Raw genomic sequence first — 22660 nt, forward strand, 5'->3', positions numbered from 1 at the left:
CACAGGTTTTAAAAGTCTTTTTCTTTCTTAAACTTCGTGTCGAGTCAAACTACCTCACATAAAATGAGACTGAAGGAATATTAATTACATCTAGTTCTCGTTTATAGGTAGGATGAGACCACGTAGAAAAACATGCAGTTTTCTAACACTTACGATGATGATGTTAAAAAACGCAATGGTACGAGTTGGATGATGAAGATCAGTACTGAATTGAACGGACATAATATAATTTTAGCACTCAATATTTATTTACACTAGATGGATTTTTAAAAAAATGATAACTTTGATAAAAAAGAATAATCAAAACGGGCAAGGCATTTGGAGATCAAAAGTGGGACAACAATTTAAATATCATTTGCAGTCACATAACTCTAGTATAATGGCCATCTTTCTTTCGTCTTTCCACCAAATGTCATAGTCCCATAAGTTTCGAAATCCGGTCTGCTATATTAGCTATAACAAATCCTGCAAATACCTGCAATCAACCAAGCCCAGAAATCAGAATCATGTTTTCCTGTGGATCAATTGATTAGTAATACATCCTTAAATATAGAAAGAAAATGAGTCAACTAGTCATTCAAGCGTTGGGAGGAAGTAATTATAAAAGAGAGATTCCAACTACGATATGGACAAGTTACTTTGTTTTTTATATCTTCCTGCTCCAGCTATAACAGGTAACGGCATTTTGGCTTTTCAATAAAACACAATCACACGATACAACTCGAAACTTCAGTGCTGCAAACAAGTTTTCTCTTCAGCATTAATGTTGTTACCTGTGCTGAGCCAAGAATGTATATAGCAGAATAATGACGTCCATGAATCACCATGTCAGCCACCATTGCAAGTGGAATTGTGAGAGACATGCCGAGAGTTGCAACTAATGGAGTTGTCCAAACAACACACAGTGCCCTAAAGAGGAGGGAAGCAAGTTATGGGTACAGTTGATAACGCAGAGGTGAAGAGTATGTATGGGTGGTGGATAACTCATCTTTCATACCAAAAGTAATCCGAGAGAACACTTCCTACAAGTCCATTAGCTAAAACAACTTCATCCAATTTAGCAGAATGAGGTATTGTGAACTTGGGTTCAATCCCTAGCGCAGTCAATGGCCATACTGGACAAAAAAAATTCAAATGAAGTAGTTTATAAAGACATTAGAACTCAATAATATAAAGAAGAATATCATTTGTTAATAATAATAATTTTCATATTGTGAATACATAGCTTTCTCTAATAAGATATTAAGAAGATGCATAATCGCACAATTGTATTCTTTATGAATGTAGTGGGGAAACTAATTATCAGGTCATTGATCCTACATGTCATCCGACATCTACTATTATGTATATACAACTTTAAGCAAGTAGGACACAAATAAAAAGGAGCAACTTTTAAGACATTAAGATCACCCCCGCCAGTGATAACTGAATCGTCAACTTAAAGTCTAAAACGACCAAGTAAATCCATAGATCTAGAGAAGAATGGTGAAAGAACACATAATGATCAACTTCTATGAGTCATTCCAAACTCCTGAATAACTGTTTTGAACTTAACAAACCAGGCTCGTGGAGACTGTTTCAAACCATGGAATGACTGACGCAATAAAAAAACAAGACCACTGGACTCTCCTGGAACAACAAGCCTAGTGGTTGGTCCATATAAATTTTGCTAACAATAGGACCTTGGCCTAACCCCAAAAGCTGCTAGCTTCATGCTATGAAGATTGCCCAAAACCATATAAGGACCCATTCTGATGCACAACTAATGTGGGACCCCTCCCCTCACGCTTAGGACAAGACATGTGAAACGTGGATAATATTACATGGAGGCTCAGCATCGTATAAACCAAGAATTGGAATGGTTCTTGCTCTGATACCACATGAGAAAATAAGACATGGAAACATTGAGTGATAACTTAAAGTGGTGAAATAGGAAAGGATCAATCCAGTAAATTCTAACTAATCCTAGTTGACGTACAATATCATTTAGATTTCTTAACAAGCTACATCTGATATTTTGATACACTGAATATAATTTGTTAAAGAACTAATTTCCAAGTGAATGACATCAACAAACAAGAGACCAAAAGAGTGACATCCACTGCAATGAAGCCTGACCCTCTTTTGTGACCATGAGTCTTGCCTGATGCTGGCAACTGGAAAGTGAGGCCAAGGTTATTCTATTCTTGTACCCTAGCAAACCATCACTTATATGTAAACATCAATAATTTTCCATATCATGTCATATTTTATAGTGCTACAGAATAGCGTTAGATTTAGAAAAAAATTCCCAACCTCAAATGTGTAAATAGGAGGACTGGTGAGCCCCCCAGTTACTAATAGCAAGTAAAAGGTGACCAAGCTAAGTTGGAGCCAAACTGACCAACATCGCATATTTATTATATAAGGGAAAGAGTCCAAATACGCCATCAAACTTTGAGAAAAAGGCTCATCTATGTCATCCATTAAAAGTTTGGCTCATCTACGCCATTTCTGTTTGAGAGAAGGTTCATCCATGGATTATTTGTTAACGCAAAACAATTCCGGTTTTGCAAAATCATTTTTTACACGTGGTCAATTATGACTCTGCCACAGTAATTAAATCATTTTTAAAAGGGAAAAGGCTCAAATATGCAATCGAACTTTGAGGAAAGGCTCATCTATGCCATCCGTTAAACCGTTAAAAGTTTGGCTCATCTATGCCATTTCAGTTAACAAATAATGGCATGGGTGAGCCTTTTCTCAAGCGGAAATGGCATAGATGAGCCAAAAATTTAACGGATAGCATAGATGAGCCTCTTCTCAAAGTTCGATGGAACATTTTGAGTCTTTTCCCTTTATTAAAACTTTTAAGTACTATAGTGGGGAGTCTAATCTCTTAATCATTGTCAAATATTGTTAGCAATACATACAAGTTACAAAAGGAAAGAATATCCAGCATTTTGATGTCGAGCATCATACATTAAGCAAGTCGACTACAACTAGTCACCATTTAAATGGCAAAACCAATAGGTCAAAAAGAAGTATGGCTACAAACTTATCAATAGCTTTGGAGATAACTTGATCAACAAACTATGAAATTAATCAGCAAATCAACACTGACTTCATAAATTGCATTTGTCTAGATTTACCTACCAAAAGTCCTATATGACACATACTGTCGCCAGAAGATTTCAGGTTGAGTATGAGACTCTGTCCTATATTCTAACCTATCTAAGCATGGCTTGTCTGATAACAAAATGGCTTAAATTATATTTGTCTTTATCAGATTTTCATGAGATTACAGACGGACTATATTGGAGTCTTGTCGTATTGCAACTTTTCTAGTTTACAACCTTAAAGATGTTTTTTTTCCTCAACCTCAAACCTGAACTGGAAAACATGGAGAAAGAACTTATTTTCAGAAGACGGCAACAAAGCATTCCAAAAGTGCAAATGAAAGAGACTGCTTGTTATATATACAAATTAGAACTACTTAACATTAGGGCAAAAGGATCAAATCTTACCAAGCCACCACATGGTCACAAGGGTACACAACCCTATATACCCGAACAATTTTTGCATATCTACTCCTTTTCCTTCCTCACCAGCGACTTTTTTAAGAAGCACTGCAGATCATTAGGAGAAAACATTATCCACCTCATCATATTGTACAGCTAATACTTAGTATCCAGAATAATCCAGAAGAAGCCTAACCAGTGAACAACCCATACGACATTGCTGATAGAAGGCCAAAGAGGTCCCCAAGGAGAGAACGTTCACCACTTCTTTAAAATAAACAAAAAGTTTAACTATCAGTCAACACCCTGAAACACAGTTGAAAGGAACACCAATGAAAACAGCAGAGAATTTAGGATCCAAAGAAAATCGAAGATTGTATATAAAAAAGAAGATGCAGTTTTATGTCGTGATTGGAAATTAAAGGGATAGAAAGGTTGATGTCTCAAGTTCTTTACATCAAGGATAAACATATATATTTGTGCTTGCCATTACTTAGAAGTGGCATATATGAGAATGTCGAGATGGATGTGTGGACATACTAGGCGAGATAGGATTAGGAACAAAGATAGCAGGGACAAGGTGGAGTGGCTTCCGTTGTGTATAACATTAGGGAAGCAAAGCTTAGATGGTTCGGGCATGTGAAGAGGGGATGTCTAGATGTCCTAGTGAGAAGATGTGAGAGATTGGATATGGTGGACCTGAGAAGAGGTAGAAGTAGGCCGAAGAGGTATTGGGGAGAGTGATTAGAAGGGACATGACACATTTGTTTCTTACCATGGACATGACCCTAGATAGAAAGATATGGAGATTGAGGATTAAGGTAGAAGGCTAGTAGGTAGTCGCACGTTGTCTAGTTTTCCTTATTAGTGGTACTAAAATTATTTCTCTCCTACTTTCTTAGACTTCAATTTTACGATTACCTATTGTTTCCTTTCTTTCGATTATCGTATCATTTGTTGTTGTTGCTGAAATTCTCTATTGTATTTCATTTTCCTACTTGTTTGATATGTTTTACTTGAGTGAAGCGTCTATTGAAAACAGTTTGTATACCCTAATAAAGTAGGGGTAAGGTTGCGTACACACCATACCTCCCAGACTATTTCACTGGGTATGTTGTTGTTGCTTGCCATTACTTAGAAACTCTAAGTACCCTATTAGAGTAAGGCATGCGGAACTAAACTGACTCATTCTTGTCTCTAGCAGTCAACTAACTAAGAGAAGTCCAGTAATTAGCCTACTTTGCGCTACTTGAGGCTATTCATCAACTCATTTTTGGTTCCTATTCTAAGAGATCCTTGTGGCAGACGGCAGTGAAGATTGCTTTCAATGATCAAGGAAAAAGTGAAAAACAATGCCAATTTTCTAACACTCTTGATAGTTAAAAAATACAATGGAAATCCCTAATTTTCTTCCAATCCGTATCAGCAAACGTAGTATATGGAGTAAAACTAGGTATCGACAGGTGGACCCAAAATGAATTCAACACGGGGAAAATATCAGCTTGTGCAGAGAATGGATACGGGATAAGCATTTCCCCGAGAATAGCGATGATAGCTCTAGTATCGATAATGCTGGAAGCACCCGACTGAGGACATGACAATTGGGAAAAGAAGGATTGCGCGGCTGAGTATTTTTTCCCACACCTTTTACTAGCTCTCCTCCCCGGATTTAGCTCACCATCACACCCGAGGTAGCTTGCAACAATCTCCAAGTCGAACAGAAATCCGCGTTGAACCCAAAGTCAAATATTAGGTACGTGACATTATTCAAGTACTGTTCAGAAATACCGTTTTCCCTCGGGTATAAAGTAGCCTTTTTGTATTAGTATCCATAAGTTTATGCCCTATAAATAAACCCTTCCCTGGAGAAGAAAACATCTCATTTTTCATTTGTAATACATATTTTTGCAATCACGTGCTAAGGATTCTCAGATCTCATTCTTTCTTACTCTAATTCTTGCATTTTAACATCCAGATTTCTTATTCTTTATTCAGCTTTATATTCAGTTCATTTACTTGTGTTTCTTTAGCTTAGCCAAAAAAGAGAAGAGGTATGATTGAACCTAATTCACTTGTCTTTAACCCCTATTTCAGAAATTTAACTTCGTTGGCATCCACATGATTCTTTCGGCAACTAATTTGGCAGTGTCTGTGGGGATAGGCCACTGTGATATTATTTTGATCTATTGCTTCTGCTCTTTACTAGGTCATCAATTTTAACCTACTCAGAAGCGTTACAACATCTGGAACTCCTTATAACAGTCTAGCCACCGACGACCGACTCCATAACCCACTCACTGTAGGTTTGCCTTACCATTTAGTTCCGTTAGATGTGTAGGTTGCGGAATGCTCCGAGGAGCATGAACAAGAAAGAGAAGACAATCAGGCTCCTTCGCAAGAAGAGGCCGAGGGCATAAATGCAAGAACATCCATCTGAGCATCCTCATTTTCACTACTTTTATCTTCTGAACACGCGGGTTTTTGACTGGCCAATACTCCGCCCCATATAACAGAGCAAGTCTAATAACCATTCTATAAAACTTTCGTTTTAAGTTTTAGTGCCACCTTCGTATTGCATAAGACACAAGATGTAAGCCTCAATTTCATCCAACCCGCTCCAATACGATGAGTAATCGTCAATCTCCCCATTTCCTTGGATTATTGACCTGAAATACTTGAAACTTCCCTCTTGGGATGAATTTTGTACTCTTCATTACTTCTACATCTTCCTCGTGAGTATCGTTGATGACCTTGAAGGCTTGAACTCCAAGATTCTTTCTTAGCCCGATCAATCTAAACCCTTTACACTCCAGAGTCTGTCTCCAATCCTTCAATTGCCATCAACTCCTCCACGTGTCTCATCAATCAATACTATGTCATCCGCAAAAAACATACACCAAGGAACCTCCCCTTGGATATGTCATGTCAATTCATCCTATCAACAATGCAAATAAAAATGGACTAAGAGTTGATCCCTGATGCAATCTCATCACCATTAGGAAGTGTTCTAAGTCTCCTCGTATGGCCCTTACTAGGTCTTTACTAGGGTCTTGGCTTCTTGATACATGTCCTTCATTCCCCTAACGTATGCAGTCCATCTTTAACCTACAAACATTTCCAAAGAATCCTTCTCGGGACTTTGTCATAAGCTTTTTCTAGGTCAATAAACACCATATACATGTCCCTCATCCTCTTTGTATAATGCTCCACCAATCTCCTTACAAGATGGATGGTTTCTGTAGTTGATTATCCCGATCCAAATTGATTCTCTATAATAGACACACCTCGTTATCCTAAACTCCACTACTCTCTCCCAAACCTACAAAGTGTTTGCTTAGTAGCTTGATACTCCTACAGGTGTTGCAATTCTAGATAGCTCCCTTGTTCTTGTACTACAGGTTCAAGCATTTTTGTTGTACTAAAGATGACATTAAACAACCCGGTTAGCCACTCCATACCAACCTTATATGCACTCTTTCAAAATTTCATGGATATCTCATCGTCTCATCCTACAAATAGCCTCTTTAACCTCCTCGAACTCAATACCCAAAATATTGACAAGTGGTCTAACTCACCTAGCACAATACTCATGTCTCCCTCTTCATTCAAAAGTTTTGTGAAAGTAAGTCTGCCATCTCCGTCTAATGTGTGTCTCCTTTACCAATACATTGTCTTCATAATCTTTGATGCACTTCACTTCGTCCAAGTCTCGGACCCTCCTTTCTATCGCCTTGGCGAGCCTATACAACTTCTTATCCTTGCCTTCATCCTGCAATTCCTTGTACAAACGTTCAAAAGTTTTCGTCTTAGACACTTTAACTACTAACTTTGCTTCCTCATTCACCTCTTTATACCTCTCCAGCCCTCTCTATTGGTCCTCATTTCCTCCTTATTTTTACTCTCCACCCACTCCTTACCGACAACCTTCATGGTGCCACCTTCCCTCGGAGCACTCCATTCCACCATCAATCCCTTCGGCGACCACCATCGTTATCCTTTGAGACCCCGACACCCTCTAGCTACTTCCCTAATGCAATTAGATTACCTATCCCACGTGTTGTTAGCATCCCCAACTCCCCCATTGCTATCAGTTTCTCTCCATGTCTCTTTAGCTCCGGCCGTAGTCAAGTCGGCTTATTTGATCCTCTGTATTTCAAACAAAGTCAACTTCTTCCTCTTCCTCTTCCTCTTAATTACTAAGTCCATTGCCAAGAGCTTATGAGTTGAGAAAGCTCATTTACCTGAATTATTGTTTTTACCCTACGTGTCGATAAACTCCTTTATTGGTCCTTGTGTTTTCCATTTTCCAATGTTATAGATTTAGCCTTGAATTTTCGAATTTCCAGAAGGAACCCTAATAATCCATATCCTAGCAAATCATCAAAAGGAAGATGAAGAAATTGAAATCCTTAAAGTTAATAGGTTTAAGTGTTTCAACTTTCAATATGGAAGGAGAAAGAATACTAAAGCTTTTGATAGAACAGATTTCAAAAGAAAGCTCAGAAAAGGAAGGTGAAAAGGAAACAACAAAGCTTGGAAATAAAAAAAAGAAATGCAATACAAAGAGAGACAAATGAAGGTGTACCATCAGCAACTAAAAATGCATTAAAACAGAAGTTGACCACTCCCCCCCTCCCCGGACCTCTCCAGGCTTTCATTACCTCCACCCCACACTTTCCCTTGCCCATCCTAGTTGCTGTTTCAGTTGACCGCTATTTTCCATATGCCCCACATCTCTCCGTTTCCTGACTTCCCTACACAACAACCCCGCTCCTGACTGTCTCTCGATAGCACCAACTTGTCTCATCCAACCATTGTAAGAATTCTTTTTCCCTCCTCCCTGTAGATCTGTGCAGACTTGCAGGCATAACAACACCACTTGTGGCCAATCTCTTGCCCAAATGGTACCTCTCTGTCTCCAACTCCTCTACCGTATGAATCCATCCCACTTTAAGCCACAGCCAACCTACCTTACACAGTATACCCTTCTACGCCACCACCCACCGCATCCCATGGATTCCGCTGTACCAATTCCTACTAACATAGAAATTGGCACTACAAAAGCCCAAAGTACAAGAAACATTGATATTACTACAGTTAGTGGAGTTACCAAAACAGCTAAAGGACAATAAAGAGCTGAGATGCATGGTTCATGGGAATGCTATGTTAGGAATATGAGCTGTTTTCTAATCTCACATACATTTATCAGTCGCCTATGACCAATTCATAGCAAATCTAGTTCATTCTATTGTACTTCGTAATTGAACTATCGATTCTAACTTTGCCACCTAAAACTGGAAGTGTTTGTGTCACATATTAGACAGAATCACAGAGAAAAACAAATGCAGCAAAACAAGTATAATATGTAAATTATTTAGAATAGATAACTAGGCGTCAAAAGAAATTCAATTATAAGTTTTTACACCAAATGTAACTTCAACCAGAAACTAACAGACTTATATTGAACTCAATAAAACCTAGGTGCGATAGAAATTCATTTAAAGCAGTTCCAGTCAAGTCAATACAGTGCAGGAATTCTTACGAGGAAGAATTCAACTGAGATTCATCAGTCGCCCATGTTTTTCCTAGAGTGGTCATGACAACGCCAGACATGCTAACAAAGACTGCAACTACTTTGGCCATATTTAAGGAATCTTCACCAAGTATTACACCAACAAAAAGAGTGAATAATCCCGATGTAGAAGATAGTACTGTTGTGCTTGCAACACTTGTATGCTCAAGTGCTGCATTTGACAGGTACTGCAGAAAAAACAAAAGACAAAAATAAGCTCAAACAATTGAGTTTTCTAGCAAGCAGTTTCTCTTTTCTCCTCTTTTTCCTTCCGGTTCACCTGGGAGGGTTCTCCTTGGGGAAGGCAACAAACTACAAGCATAACTAAAGTTGACTTCCATACCTCAGTTATAAACCAGAGAGGAGCAAGAAAGAATCCATAACGAGCAATTTGCCAGGTCGTCATCTCTTTTCCATTTTTTAGATCGTCAGAATTACCATTGCATTTAGCAACAAGAGGTTTTCCTTCTCCCTCGGCTGAAATATTTTCTTCGCTGTCTTTTCCATCCATTGATTTCTGGATTTCTATCTCAAAGACTTTCTGTACTGTATGCTTTAAAGGAGAACTATGTCTCATATATGATTCATTGCCAGTATTTTTATCAGTTCTACTAGGGCGTCTCTTCAGAAAATTGCATATCCAATCCTTAAGAAATGCTACAGGGAGATAAATTACCAGCAAAGAAGCCCCAAGGTATGTGATTGCAAATGGCTGCTTATATTCGGAGAAAATGCCCTGCCATGGTACATACACAATGAAAAAATTCAATTCACAGTATAGCAAGTTGCATCATGTTCACCCATGCAAATTTAAATTCAGTAATTCAACGCATTTAGTATTATGCAGGAACATTTTTTGTCATAGTGCTACAAAGAATTACAACCCCCTATAGGACCCAATAAGTAGTTTCTAGCTATCTTACTCGGACCGTCCAAAAATGTTGTTGCACCCCTATCGAATCCTTGAAAAATGCATAGATTTTGGAGGATCCGACACACACCCGGCAGTATGATTGGAGAGTCCGAGAACCATAGGTTTCTAGAGATTAAAAGGTCTTATGAAGTACTGAACTTAATATCTCTATAGTTGATGCGTCTTCTACAATAATTACTTGCATGCACATGAAAACACGTGCATTTGTTTACAACATACAAATTAGTCCATGACCCTTCCTAATTTGTATTTGACCTTTGAGAAGCAAAAATGGGCAATAAAATGGGGAGTAGGGAGTTTATTTCTTGTGCAATGCGACTAATGTGTGTTTATATAACATAAAAACACTTGGGATCAGGAGTAGTGGGACCTAGCCAAAGATGTGAGATACAGTGACAGTGAAAGTTCTGCCAATAGGCTATGAAGACAATTTGCCTGAGAACTTGAATATGAAAACATAGCTTTCAAGGCAGTAAATATAAAGTAAAACACTAAGGGTGGGGATAAATAGGAACATCAATGCTTCAAGACTCATAGATGGGTAATTCAAATTAAGAGTCTTAGTATCCAAGTTCGTTTCAAGTTTGTAACATTCTTAGATATCTGTCAAAGCATCATCGTGGTCACAGATATAAGAAAGAGATGATTCCCAGCTAATAGTCAGAAATGTTGTCATGAGCTATCAAGGACATGAACCGTAAAACGCATTAAGATTTGAATAAAGAAAATCATCTCATATGAACCACTTGACAACTAGTTGAACACCATATCCTCTTTCATCATAATACAAAGTGCCAAATACTGAGCAAAGTACCTTAGGTACATGACTAAGCAAGTCTTGTGCATTTTTGAATAAATTATGAATGTAACCAACAGTCCTGTCCCCTTCCCCGGAAGAAATGATAGATGAAACTGGATCAGAAGAAGAAAAGGAGTATCCTAAGTGCCCGTTTGGATTGACTTAGGTGCTTTTAAGCCAAAATAGCTTTTAAGCAGTTTTGAAGTGTTTGAGTAAAGTTAAAAAGTGCTTATAAGCACTTATTTTAAAGCCAAATAACAAAAATAAGCCAAAAGCCATAAGTTAGAAATCCTAATTTATGGCTTTTGGCTTATAAGTCATAAGCCAAAAGCCAATCCAAAATCATGTCAGAATGACCCAACATAAGCTTGTTACTTCAGGTTAACATAAAAAATAAGACTAAAGTTACTGTACACTTAATTGATGTTCTTATTTCTTTTATGTAAAGCAATGGATGATGTATGCAAGCAAGGAAACTTGCTATCATATTTCTAGCTACAAGGCAATCCGCACGAAATTGTAGGCACACAGAACAAACATTATGTCAATAAGACAGTAACCATCCACATTATAACATGTTCATACAAAAGTCAACTATTCTGCATTGTCTTCCTATCTGATTGAGAGATACAAATCTTAACATTAAGAGATATCAAAATAACGATTATGCAGCAAACACAAACTAGTTGGAATCAACTATATGAATCCTCAACATCCATTTGGAGTGTTCATTTTAAAATTGACTATTTTTAACAATAAATAGCATTATGGGAAGATTAACCAAAAAAAATTTTAAAAAAATGGTCAAAGGCTATCACTTTTTTGTAATTTGCTATTAAATTGGAATATAGCTGAATATGGAACATACAGAGAAATTGATAAAGAAAGAAAATTAGACCTGGGTAACTTCAGCAGAGGTGACCCAAATAACAACAACAGCTGAAATAAGGCAGAGACCTGCCTTGTATTTCCATGCCATAGCAAAAGAGAAGAGAAGTCAAAGCCCAGATGGGTATTCTGAAGAATCACAGAAAAACAAACAAAGATCTGAACTTTGTTGGTTTTTCTGATTGATGAAATTTTCAACTTGTCACCAAACGTAAAGAAAACTGCAAGAACTCAAATCTGACCCACAGGTTAAATAGTTTGGTTTGGATTGTTAGGTGTATGAATTAATTATTATAATTGAATGCTGCGTTACTACGCTTTTAGGAAAAAGATGGTATAAAGGGCAATAATGGTGGGAAAATTGTTAAGAAGACAAATTTCTCTGGCAATACACTCCTAACTATTAGTTGGAAGGGTCATGCTCATTTCTTTCTATTTCTGCTTGTCGGTCAGCCGGCTGGATCTCAATATTCCGTTTCTCTACGGCAAAACTATATAAATTGACCATAAAATATAAAATAATTATAATTTTATAATCTAATTCAGCAAATATTTACTTTTACTGACCTAAAATAAATTACAGTTCGTACCCATTTAGTTTAGTTCAAATTTCTCTTCATTCCCCATTAAATTTGGGAAATTTCGTCCTAGCCTTTTAAAATTTAGGTCTAATTCTCCTAAATCCAAAACTTTTGTCCTATTTTTTTTTGTTAGTTTATCTTCTTTTTATTTTTTTTTGTCTCTTTTTGCATTTTAATCTTTTGAAGAAAATAAAATAAATTACTTTTGTTCTTTTTTATTTATTATTTTATTTTTCTGTAATTTTTTTTTCATATTATCATTTATTAGAGATAACATTTACTAGCAATTTTATTATTTCTTTCTTTATCTTTTTTTCATTTTATACTTTATTAGAGATATCATTTGTTAATATTTCTATTATATATACTGAGTTTGTATTCGTTAGGCGAAATTATCAGCCTTACTGATATCAATACTATATATATATATATATATATATATATATACTGATTTAGTATCAGTTAAATAAAATTATCACTTGGGGCATCTATTGTAATTGTTTAGGGGGGCATCAATGTAAGGGGTATATATTTGTAATTAATTTATATTTATGGGGCATTTTTTTAGTTTCCCCTTCTTTTTACAGCTTTATATATATATATATATATATGAAACTGAGGGAATAGTGTTTAATTAAATTTATGATCATTCTTAATTTTGAATTACTGCTTTTAGTTTGAATTAAAAATATTTTTCTCTATCTCCAAGAAATTATAAGGATTTAGCTTTGTCAACTTAATATTTGTGGCTATGAAATTTGACAAATTCTTTGATAGTCACGAAATTTGAATTGTTATGAGTATTACTAAATAATAGCTACAATTTTCAAATTGATAGCTTAGATTTGGTAGCAATAAGTATGTTTTCTTGTAGCGATTATACATTAAAGGTAATCTTAACAAATTTGGTGTACGATTGTTGATCAAACTTGTTGCTTGTGTAATAAGTATGTATGCCTAGAGTGATGAACATCTATCATTTGCTTGTTCTTTCTTAGAATAAGTGTGGATGAATATGCTTGGTTGTCGGGTGGTGAGAAATCGAGGAGGTAACTCTTCCTATGCTTAGGGGCGTATCTAGAGGGGGTGCCGTGGGTTCACGTGAACCCATGTTCCCCTATCTAGATCATATACAGTAGAGTTATATTTCTTAAAATATATATATATATATATATATATATATATATAGATGTGTGAACCCACGTTCAAAGTATCATATAATAATGTCATGATGATTGGGTGCACCTCTCTAAGTGAGGATAGATATTTAAATCTTATATATATGTTGTCTTTTTGAGTGACACCTCGCCAAGTGGTTATCGGTTACACGTTTTGTCACGACCTAGACCATAGTGATTGGCACCCACACTAACTTTTCGGTGGGAGAACCACTACTACAACCCAAACCAAACAACTAAACCAAAACTAAGGCATTTAAGTTACAAAAACAAGTTAAATACTAAGGAAATAAATAGAGTTCTCATAAACTCTAACAAAAAGTCTAACAATAATATACTAACAATGCGGAAGTAATGCCTAAAACCTGAAACTCAATGTACCAAAACATCTAACAATGAACCAAGTCTAACCAAGAAGGGATACAACCCCAACTAATGTTCTAATAACTAATAGAACTATCTAAGTCCGAAATGTGGACATAGACGAAAGGAGAACTCATGGCAGCCCGGAAGAATTGGCTCACCCTTGAATTCGAACGACGATCACTGATCCCCTAAGCGAGGTCTGTCACTAGTCGTTTGAAGATGCCCTGTACACAATAAAAATAAGAGCAAGTGCAGTATCAGTACACAACCACAGTGTATTGTTAGAATCACGCGTCTATCCCACTATATGCAACATACATTAGTCAATACAACAATATAATCACATGCACATATCGAACATATACAATACTATAAACACTTACTAACAACGAACAACTTCACATTTCTCAAGATACATAATTATATCAAATCATTAGTCCTCTCATGGAATCCAAACCCAAATAGTTAGCATACTGGAACGTGGTACCCGATCCAATGATTATGTCGGGACGTGGCAACCGATCTCATAATTATGCTGAAACGTGGCAACCGATCCAAGTTAATTATGCCGGAACGTGGCAACCGATGCATTCAACACACCACAATCACAATCGTAAGTATATCCTCAAGATCATACAATTAAGTCATGATTTCATGGTAACCATCATTCATCTATCTCATTTATAACAAGTGTGATCAATAATGCAACATTCATATACATACATGTATCATAATGAAGCAAGAACAAACATATATCACATAATCATAGAATCACAACCATCACCTACCTCGAAATAAGCTTGAAACCCTAAGAAACTTGATCCTTCCCTTTTCGGATTCGTTCCGCTTGTTTTTGGTCTACAAACAATCAATATAATACGGAAATCAATAAACAATCACTAATTACCTGGATTACTAATAATTCTATGAACCCTAGACCATACCTATGATCCCAAGTATTCAAAAGAGGGTTGTTTCCACCATACCCTTCCCTATCGATAATTATCCATTCTATTACGTTCTACGGATCGAAAAATGGATTCGGGGAGTGAAAAACTTACATTTAGCCTCAAGAACGGTGGAAACCTGTTAAAAGTCGCCTAGGGTTCGTTCTTTAGCTCTAAAAATCGAAAAGTGCAAAATAAGGTCGTCTAGAGGTTTATTTACGACTTTAATTCGCATGTGGCCCGCCATAGCGGCCCTCACCCCGCTGCAGTGGCCACGTCAGAGCGCCAAAGCAGCTTAAACGAAACGGTAAGCTATTTAAAGAATTCCAAAATCCCCATTTCACAACGCACCTCTAACCAACGACGCTCAGAAAATACCCTTCATGTTAAGATCAATTCTGGGAGTTCTACTCGCCCGAATTTAATTTTGTAAAGTCGTACGGGTTCCTTAACGACTTATCTAACTACTCATGTAATCAAAATTATAAATGAGTCACCTGATTGTTACCATATTTCCCTACACCTCAATGACTTCGATTTCGTCCAAATCTGGACTAGGTTGGGAAAATCTAAATACTTCGAAAAAGTTTTTCGACCCAAAAAATTTTCCCGTTGGCATTTCTATAACGATGAAAATAGGTCGTTACAATAGATATCAGTTTACCCATCACTCGTCCTCGAGTGACAAACTTAGGAAAAAATGGCTAAGGAAATAACAAAGTAGTACCTGTATTGACGAGTAATTGGGGATACTTGTCTTGCATGTCCCTCTCGATTTCCCAAATAGCTTCCTCAACTGGACGATATGTCCTTGGTTCTCAACTTGCGCACATCACGATCAAGAATTGCCACCGATTCCTCTTCATATTGGAGGTCCTTGTCTAACATAATTAAGTCCCATTTAATGATATAATCTCCGTTACCATGATACCTCTTCAACATGGACACATGAAATATAAGATCAACACCGATAGATTAGGAGGCAAAGCCAATCTATACGCTACCGGCCTACACATTCAAGAACCTCAAAGGGACCGATATATCTAACACTTAGCTTACCTTTCTTACCAAATCTCATCGCCGCTTTCATGGGTGATACCTTAAGAAGATCATTTTCACCGGTTTGAAACACCATGTCTCTTACCTTATGATCTGCATACTTCTTTTGTCTACTCTGGGCTGCTAAAAGCTTAGCTTGAATACTCTTTACTTTATCTTGAGCATCCCTTACTAAATCAACCCCCAAAGGCTTCACATCCCCAGCCTCAAACCATCTTATGGGTGATCTATATCCCTTCCCATAGAGTGCCTCAAATGGTAGGAACTTATCCCAATGTCTTCCAAAGTCGATCACACATGCCCTTAACATGTCTTCTAATACTTGAATAGTCCTCTCTAACTGTCCGTCTGTCTGTGGATGGAAGGTTGTACAAAAAGTGAGTTATGTGCCCAATTTATCATGTAATTTCCTCCAAAACTTGGATGGAAATTGGGTACCACGGTCTGAGATAATAGAGAGGGACACCCCATGCAACCTCACTATCTCTTTCACGTAAACTTTAGCCAATTGTTCAGCATTATAATTTATTCTTATCGGAATAAAATGGGCTGACTTGGTCAACTATCAACCACTACCCAATGGAATCAAACTTTCCCAAAGTCTTGGAAAGACCAACCACAAAATTCATGGCTATTCTTTCCCACTTCCATTCCGAAATTGACATTCTCTGAAGCAAACCTGCAGGCCTTTGATGTTCATACTTCACTTGTTGACAATTTGGACACTTCGCCACAAACTCCGCTATATCCTTCTTCATGCCCGGCCACTAATAAATTCGCTTCAAATCTCGATACATCTTGGTCACACCCGGATGAATTAGAATATCGCGAATCATAAGACTCTACCAACAAGTTCTCAATCAAGTCATCTACTCTAGGAACACATATTCTCCCTTTAAAATTGAGCACACCATCTGCATCAAGAGTGGTCTCGTGTGCCTTACCATTCGCTCCAAATTCTCATCCTCAAATTTTTTGGCCTTGATCTCCTCAATAAATGTGACCCTTACTTCAATACTAGCTAACATCCCACCTCTTTCTGAGATGCCCAATTGCATGAACTTGAACTCTAAGGTCTGAATTTCCTTAGCCAAAGGTCGCTTGGTTACACTTAGGCAAGCTAAACTACCCATACTCACCGCCTTCCGACTCAAAGCGTCTGCCACTACATTAGCCTTACCCGAATGATATTGAATGGTGACATCATAATCTTTAAGTAACTCCATCCACCTTCGCCGTCTCAAATTCAGATCCTTTTGAGTGAACACATGTTGCAAACTACGATGATCAGTAAATACCTCACATTGAACACCATAGAGGTAATGTCGCCAGATATTAAGAGCAAATACTACCGTTGCCAACTCCAAATCATATGTTAGATAATTTCTCTCATGAACCTTCAATTGGCACGACCCATAGGCTATAACATTCTTATATTGCATTAACACCACGCCCAAACCCAGAATGAGAAGCATCACAATAAACTATAAAATCCTTACCTTTCACCAGTAACGCTAGAATATGTGTGGTGGTCAAGAGAGTCTTCAGCTTTTGGAAGCTCTCCTTACATTTTTCAGTCCATTCACATGGTATCTCCTTTTTGGTCAAATTAGTCAAGTGAGTGGCAATAGAAGCAAAGTTCTTCACAAATCGACGATAATAGCTAGCGAGCCCCACAAAACTCTTAACTTCCGTCACGGAGCTAGGCCGAACCCAATTCTTAACCGTCTCAATCTTTTGAAGATCCACTATTACCCCTTCTTTCGAAACTACATTCCCCAAAAATGCAATAGAAGTCAACCAAAATTCACACTTAGAAAATTTTGCATACAACCTTTGTTTCCCAAGAACACCCAAAACAATACGAAGATGGTCGGCATGCTCTTCCTCACTCTTTGAATAGACCAAAATATCATCAATAAAGACAATAACAAACGAATCAAGGAATGGTTTGAATACCCTATTCATTAAACTCATGAAAGTTGCAGACGCATTGGTCAAACCAAAAGACATGACCAAAAACTCATAATGTCCATAGCGAGTCCTAAACGTCGTCTTGGGCACATCCTCAGGCCTAATTTTCAACTGATGATAACCAGACCTTAGATCAATCCTAGAGAAAACTGATGCACCTTGCAATTGGTCAAAAAAATCATCTATTCGAGGCAAAGGATACTTGTTTCGAATAGTGACCCTATTCAATTGCTGGTAATCTATACACATTCTCATACTACCATCTTTTTTCTTAACAAACAAAACTGGGGCACCTCATGGGGAAGCACTAGGTCGAATAACTCCCTTATAAAGAAGCTCTTGGATTTGAGCCTTAAGCTCTCTTAATTCCGCCAGAGCCATACGATATGGAGAAATAGAAATGGGACGCGTACCAGGCTCTAAATCAATGCAGAAATCTATATCTCTATCTGGAGGCATACCAGGCAAGTCACTAGGAAACACTTCTCTAAATTCTGACACCATAGGAATAGACCCAATGAATGGAGCCTCAATCTCAACATCCCTAATATGAGCCAAATAAGCAAAACAACCCTGCCCTATCAATTTCTTAACCCGAATGGAGGATATGATCTTAGTTCAATTAGGCTTGTACACCCCTTCCCACTCTAATTTTTGTCTTCCCAGAATTTCTAGAGTTACAGACTTAGTATTAAAATTAAGCACAACATAATAGGGGGACAACAAAGTCATGCCTAAGATTATATCAAAATCAGTCATATCCAAAATCACCAAATCAGCCCAAATTTGAAAACCTATAAACAAAATAGGACAAGCACGATAGACATGAGTGACTATGACTGACTCTCCAACTTGGGTAGAAACATGAATAGAAACATCAAGTATATCACAAATCATATCAAACTCTGAGGCAAATCGCACAGATACATAAGAATAATTAGAACCTGAATCAAATAACACATTAGCCATCCGGTCACAGACAAAAATAGTACATGTAATCACTGCGTCAGACGCCTCTGCCTCATTCTTGCCCGGAAAGGCATAACAGTAAGCCCTATCATCTTAACGAACCACTTCCCTGCCTGGTTGCACATTAACTCTGCATGCACTACTATTTCCTCTACCTCCACGGCCTCGTTGATTACCTCTTCGCCCACCTTGTGGATGGCCTCGACCATTATTACCATTTCCCATGGGTACCACTGCTCTAGTCTGCTGCTGCGCGGACTCAAACACACGTGGGTGGGGGCAATCTCTCCTCATATGCCCAGGTTCTCTACAGTTGTAACAAGTACGATCAAAAGATGGTATGCCGCTCGTCGAAGGCGCGACTCCCTGGCTATCCTAAAAATTATGAGATGGAGTTTTCGAGTAACTACCTGCAGAGGCGGGCATAGCGGACTAAATTGGTTTGGCTGCAAGCGTTGGCCTTCCGAACCCCTTGGAATAAGAACCTTGAAAGTTACCCGAGTTCTTGGCCCTTTTGCCCATGTCTTAGCTTGATTGTCTCGCCTTACCCCCTCCACTTTCTTAACATAGTTTGTTACTTCATTGAAGCTCCTCCCTGCAGAAGTCATATGAACAGATAATACTTGCAACTCAGAATTTAGTCCCCTAATAAATAACCAGATTCTCTCTTCCTCAGTAGTCACCAATAAGTAGCATATCTAGACAAAGCATGAAACTTGGCCTCATAAGCAGCCACAGTCATATCACCTTGCTCCAAAGCCATGAACTCATCCTTCTTGCGATCCTTCAAAGTCCTAGGCACATATTTCTCTAAAAAACAGAGCATGAAATTGGCTCCAAGTAAGTGGAGGTAAAGTAGAAGATTTGTATTCCATATAAGTTCTCCACCACTGCTTAGCCTCACCTTGAAGTTGAAAGGACACAAACTCAACCCCATGTTGATGGACAATTCCCAACTTATGAAGCCTCTCATAGCAATCTAAGATGAACTCATAACCATCCTCATTCTCAGAACCAAGAAACACAGGAGGCTTTAGCTTCAAAAACTTAGTCAACATTTCATGTTGTTTACCAGTCATAACAGAACCCAACAAAGGACGGAAGAAAGCATCATTACCTCCAGTTCCACCCACCTTGGGCGCAGTGCTAGCAACATGAGGGTTAATATGAGCTTGGGTTGCTTGAGCAGAAGGAAGCAGTCCAGGACCAACCAACCCTTTCAAGAATGACATGATTTGTTGAGCTAACACTGGTCTATGGGGGAACATCGACAGTCTCAGCCTGCACCTCTTCCTCTTGTCCCACATCCTCAACATTCTCCTCTTCAATCTCTTCATGATGCGCAAGAGGGTTCTCATTCACATGAGCATTCTCAATGGGAGCTCCATTTCCAGTAGGCGCTACTCTTTCACGGCCTCTACCCCTAGCTCTTTCTCTACCCCTGCCTCGACTGCAACCCCTCGCTGTAGATTCCTCAACTGGAGCATTGACGGGAACTACGGGTCTGACGACGTTGTATCTAGTGTTAACCATCTACGGACAGAAGAGTGAAGGAGGTTAAATGCAAATTTGAATCGACAGATACCAATTGGAATTAAGTTATAGCACGAAATGAGACAAGAGAAAATAGAGAGATTTCCTAAAGTCCTATAGCCTCTCAAAAAAAAAGTAAAGGCGTCCCCGTACCGTTCAGCGAACCTAGGCTCTGATACCAACTTTGTCACGACCTAGACCGTCGTCATTGGCACCCACACTAACTTTCTGGTAGGAGAACTAGTACTACAACCCAAACCAAACAACTAAACCAAAACTAAGACATTTAAGTTACGGAAGCAAGTTAAATACTAAGGAAATAAATAGAGTTCCCATTAACTCTAACAAAAGTCTAACAGTAATATACTAACAATGCAGAAGTAATGCCTAGAACCTGAAACTCAATGTACCAAAACATCTAACAATGAACCAAGTCTAACCAAGAAGGGATACAACCCCAACTAATGTACTAATAACTAATAGAACTATCTAAGTTCGAAATGTGAACATAGACGAAAGGAGAATTCATGGCAGCCCGAAAGAATTGACTCACCCTTGAATTCGAACGACGATCACTGATCTCCTAAGCGAGGTATGTCAGTAGTCATTTGAAGATGCCCTGTACACAACAAAAATAAGAGCAAGTGCAGTATTAGTACATAACCACAGTATGCTAGTGGAATCACGTGGCTATCCCACTAAGTGCAACATACATTAGTCAATACAACAATATAATCACATGCACATATCGAACATATACATTATTATTAACATTTACTAATAACAAACAACTTCACATTTCTCAAGATACATAATTATATCAAATCATTGGTCCTCTCATGGAACCCAAACTCAAACAGTTAGCATACTGAAACGTGGTACCCCATCTAATGATTAAGCCAAAACGTGGCAACCGATCCCATAAATATGTCGAAACGTGGCAACCAATCCAAGTTAGTTATGCCGGAACGTGGCAATCGATCCATTCAACACACCACAATCACAATCACAAGTATATCTTCAAGATCATACAATTAAGTCATGATTTCATGGTAACCATCATTCATCTATCTCATTTACAACAAGTGTGATCAATAATTCAACATTCATATACATACATATATCATAATGAAGCAAGAACAAACATATATCACACAATCATAGAATCACAACCATCATCTACCTCGAAACAAGCTTGAAACCCTAAGAAACTTGATTTTTCCCTTTCCAGATTTGTTTCGCTTGTTCTTGGTCTACAAACAATCAAATATAATACGAAAATCAATAAACAATCACTAATTACCCGAATTACAAACAATTCTATGAACCCTAGATCATAGTCATGACCCCAAGTATCCAAAATAGGGTTGTTTCCATCATAGAATCTAGATCAAAACCCTCCCCCATCAATAATTACCCATTCTATGATGTTCTACGGATCGAAAAACATATTCGGGGAGTGAAAAACTTACATTTAGTATCAAGAATGGTGGAAAATTGTTAGGAGTCGCCTGGGGTTCATTCTTTAGCTCTAAAAATTGAAAAGTGTAAAATAAGGTCGTCTAGGGGTTTATTTACGACTTTAGGTCGCGTCTGGCCCGCCACAGCGACCCTCACCCCGCTACAGCGGCCCCGCCAGAGCAATAAATTCCAGCTACAAAGCGGCTTGAACGAAACAGTGAGCTATTTAAAGAATTACAAAATTCCCATTTCACAACACACTCTAACCAACGACACTCAAAAAATACCCTTCACGTTAAGATCGATTCCGGGAGTTATACTCGCCCGAATGCAATTCTGTAAAGTCGTACGGGTTCCTTAACGACTTATCTAACTACTCATGTAATCAAAATCATAAATGAGTCACCCGATTGTTACCAGATTTCCATACACCTCAATGACTCCGATTTCGTCCAAATCTGGACTAGGTTGGGAAAATCCAAATACGACGAAAAAGTTTTCCGACCTAAAATTTTTCCCTGTTGGCATTTCTATAACGACGGAAACAGGTCGTTACACTTTTGGCGTTTCAATTAATTTTTGTTTTGTTTTTTTTTCCTTTAAGCTTTCAAAAATTTTAAGTGTGTTACATTGAAAATTCCTAAAAAATTAGTACTGTAAATTTTTTATATAATTAAAATAAATGTGCATATTAAAAATTAAAACTAGTAGTATTATATATTTTGTACCTATAACTTTCAAAATTTAATTGTTCATATTAAGAATCTAAAAGTCAAACCGATCAAATTTATATTTAATATGCATTTTTTCGTAATCGTGCACCCATCTTGTCGAAATCCTGGATATGCCTTTGAGGGCTGGGCTCATATGTTTTAGAATGGTGCAAGCAGGGTGCATCT

At 37.8% G+C, this 22660-nt stretch overlaps 1 protein-coding gene across 2 annotated transcripts; it reads right to left on the reverse strand.

Moving 5' to 3' along the window:
• Positions 1 to 278: 278 nt before the first annotated feature.
• LOC125828004 (uncharacterized vacuolar membrane protein YML018C) lies at positions 279 to 12140 on the reverse strand. Of its 2 annotated transcripts, none has more exons than XM_049507314.1 (8): positions 11704 to 12140; positions 9416 to 9808; positions 9043 to 9260; positions 3697 to 3767; positions 3507 to 3608; positions 998 to 1115; positions 774 to 909; positions 279 to 475 (listed from the first exon to the last, which is right to left on the reverse strand). In XM_049507314.1, the coding sequence occupies exons 1-8, from the start codon at positions 11782 to 11784 to the stop codon at positions 413 to 415; spliced, it is 1182 nt and encodes a 393-aa protein (XP_049363271.1). In that variant the 5' UTR covers positions 11785 to 12140; the 3' UTR covers positions 279 to 412. The 2 variants fall into 2 exon arrangements, with proteins under 2 accessions (XP_049363271.1, XP_049363272.1); XM_049507315.1 differs by having other exon boundaries at positions 3697 to 3764; positions 11704 to 12029.
• Between the last annotated feature and the right edge of the window lie 10520 nt (positions 12141 to 22660).

This window comes from Solanum verrucosum, unplaced genomic scaffold (genome assembly GCF_900185275.1).
Source record: "Solanum verrucosum unplaced genomic scaffold, falcon-dt-bn FXZP01000136.1, whole genome shotgun sequence".
Classification (NCBI taxonomy): domain Eukaryota; kingdom Viridiplantae; phylum Streptophyta; class Magnoliopsida; order Solanales; family Solanaceae; genus Solanum; species Solanum verrucosum.

Coding starts and splice junctions, on each gene's coding strand:
- LOC125828004 (XM_049507314.1), bottom strand. CDS start 11,784: ATGGCATGGAAATACAAGGCAGGTCTCTGCCTTATTTCAGCTGTTGTT. Junction 9,809..11,703: donor CCTCTGCTGAAGTTACCCAG/GTCTAATTTTCT, acceptor GTACCATGGCAG/GGCATTTTCTCCGAATATAA. Junction 9,261..9,415: donor CTCTCTGGTTTATAACTGAG/GTATGGAAGTCA, acceptor TTTTTTCTGCAG/TACCTGTCAAATGCAGCACT.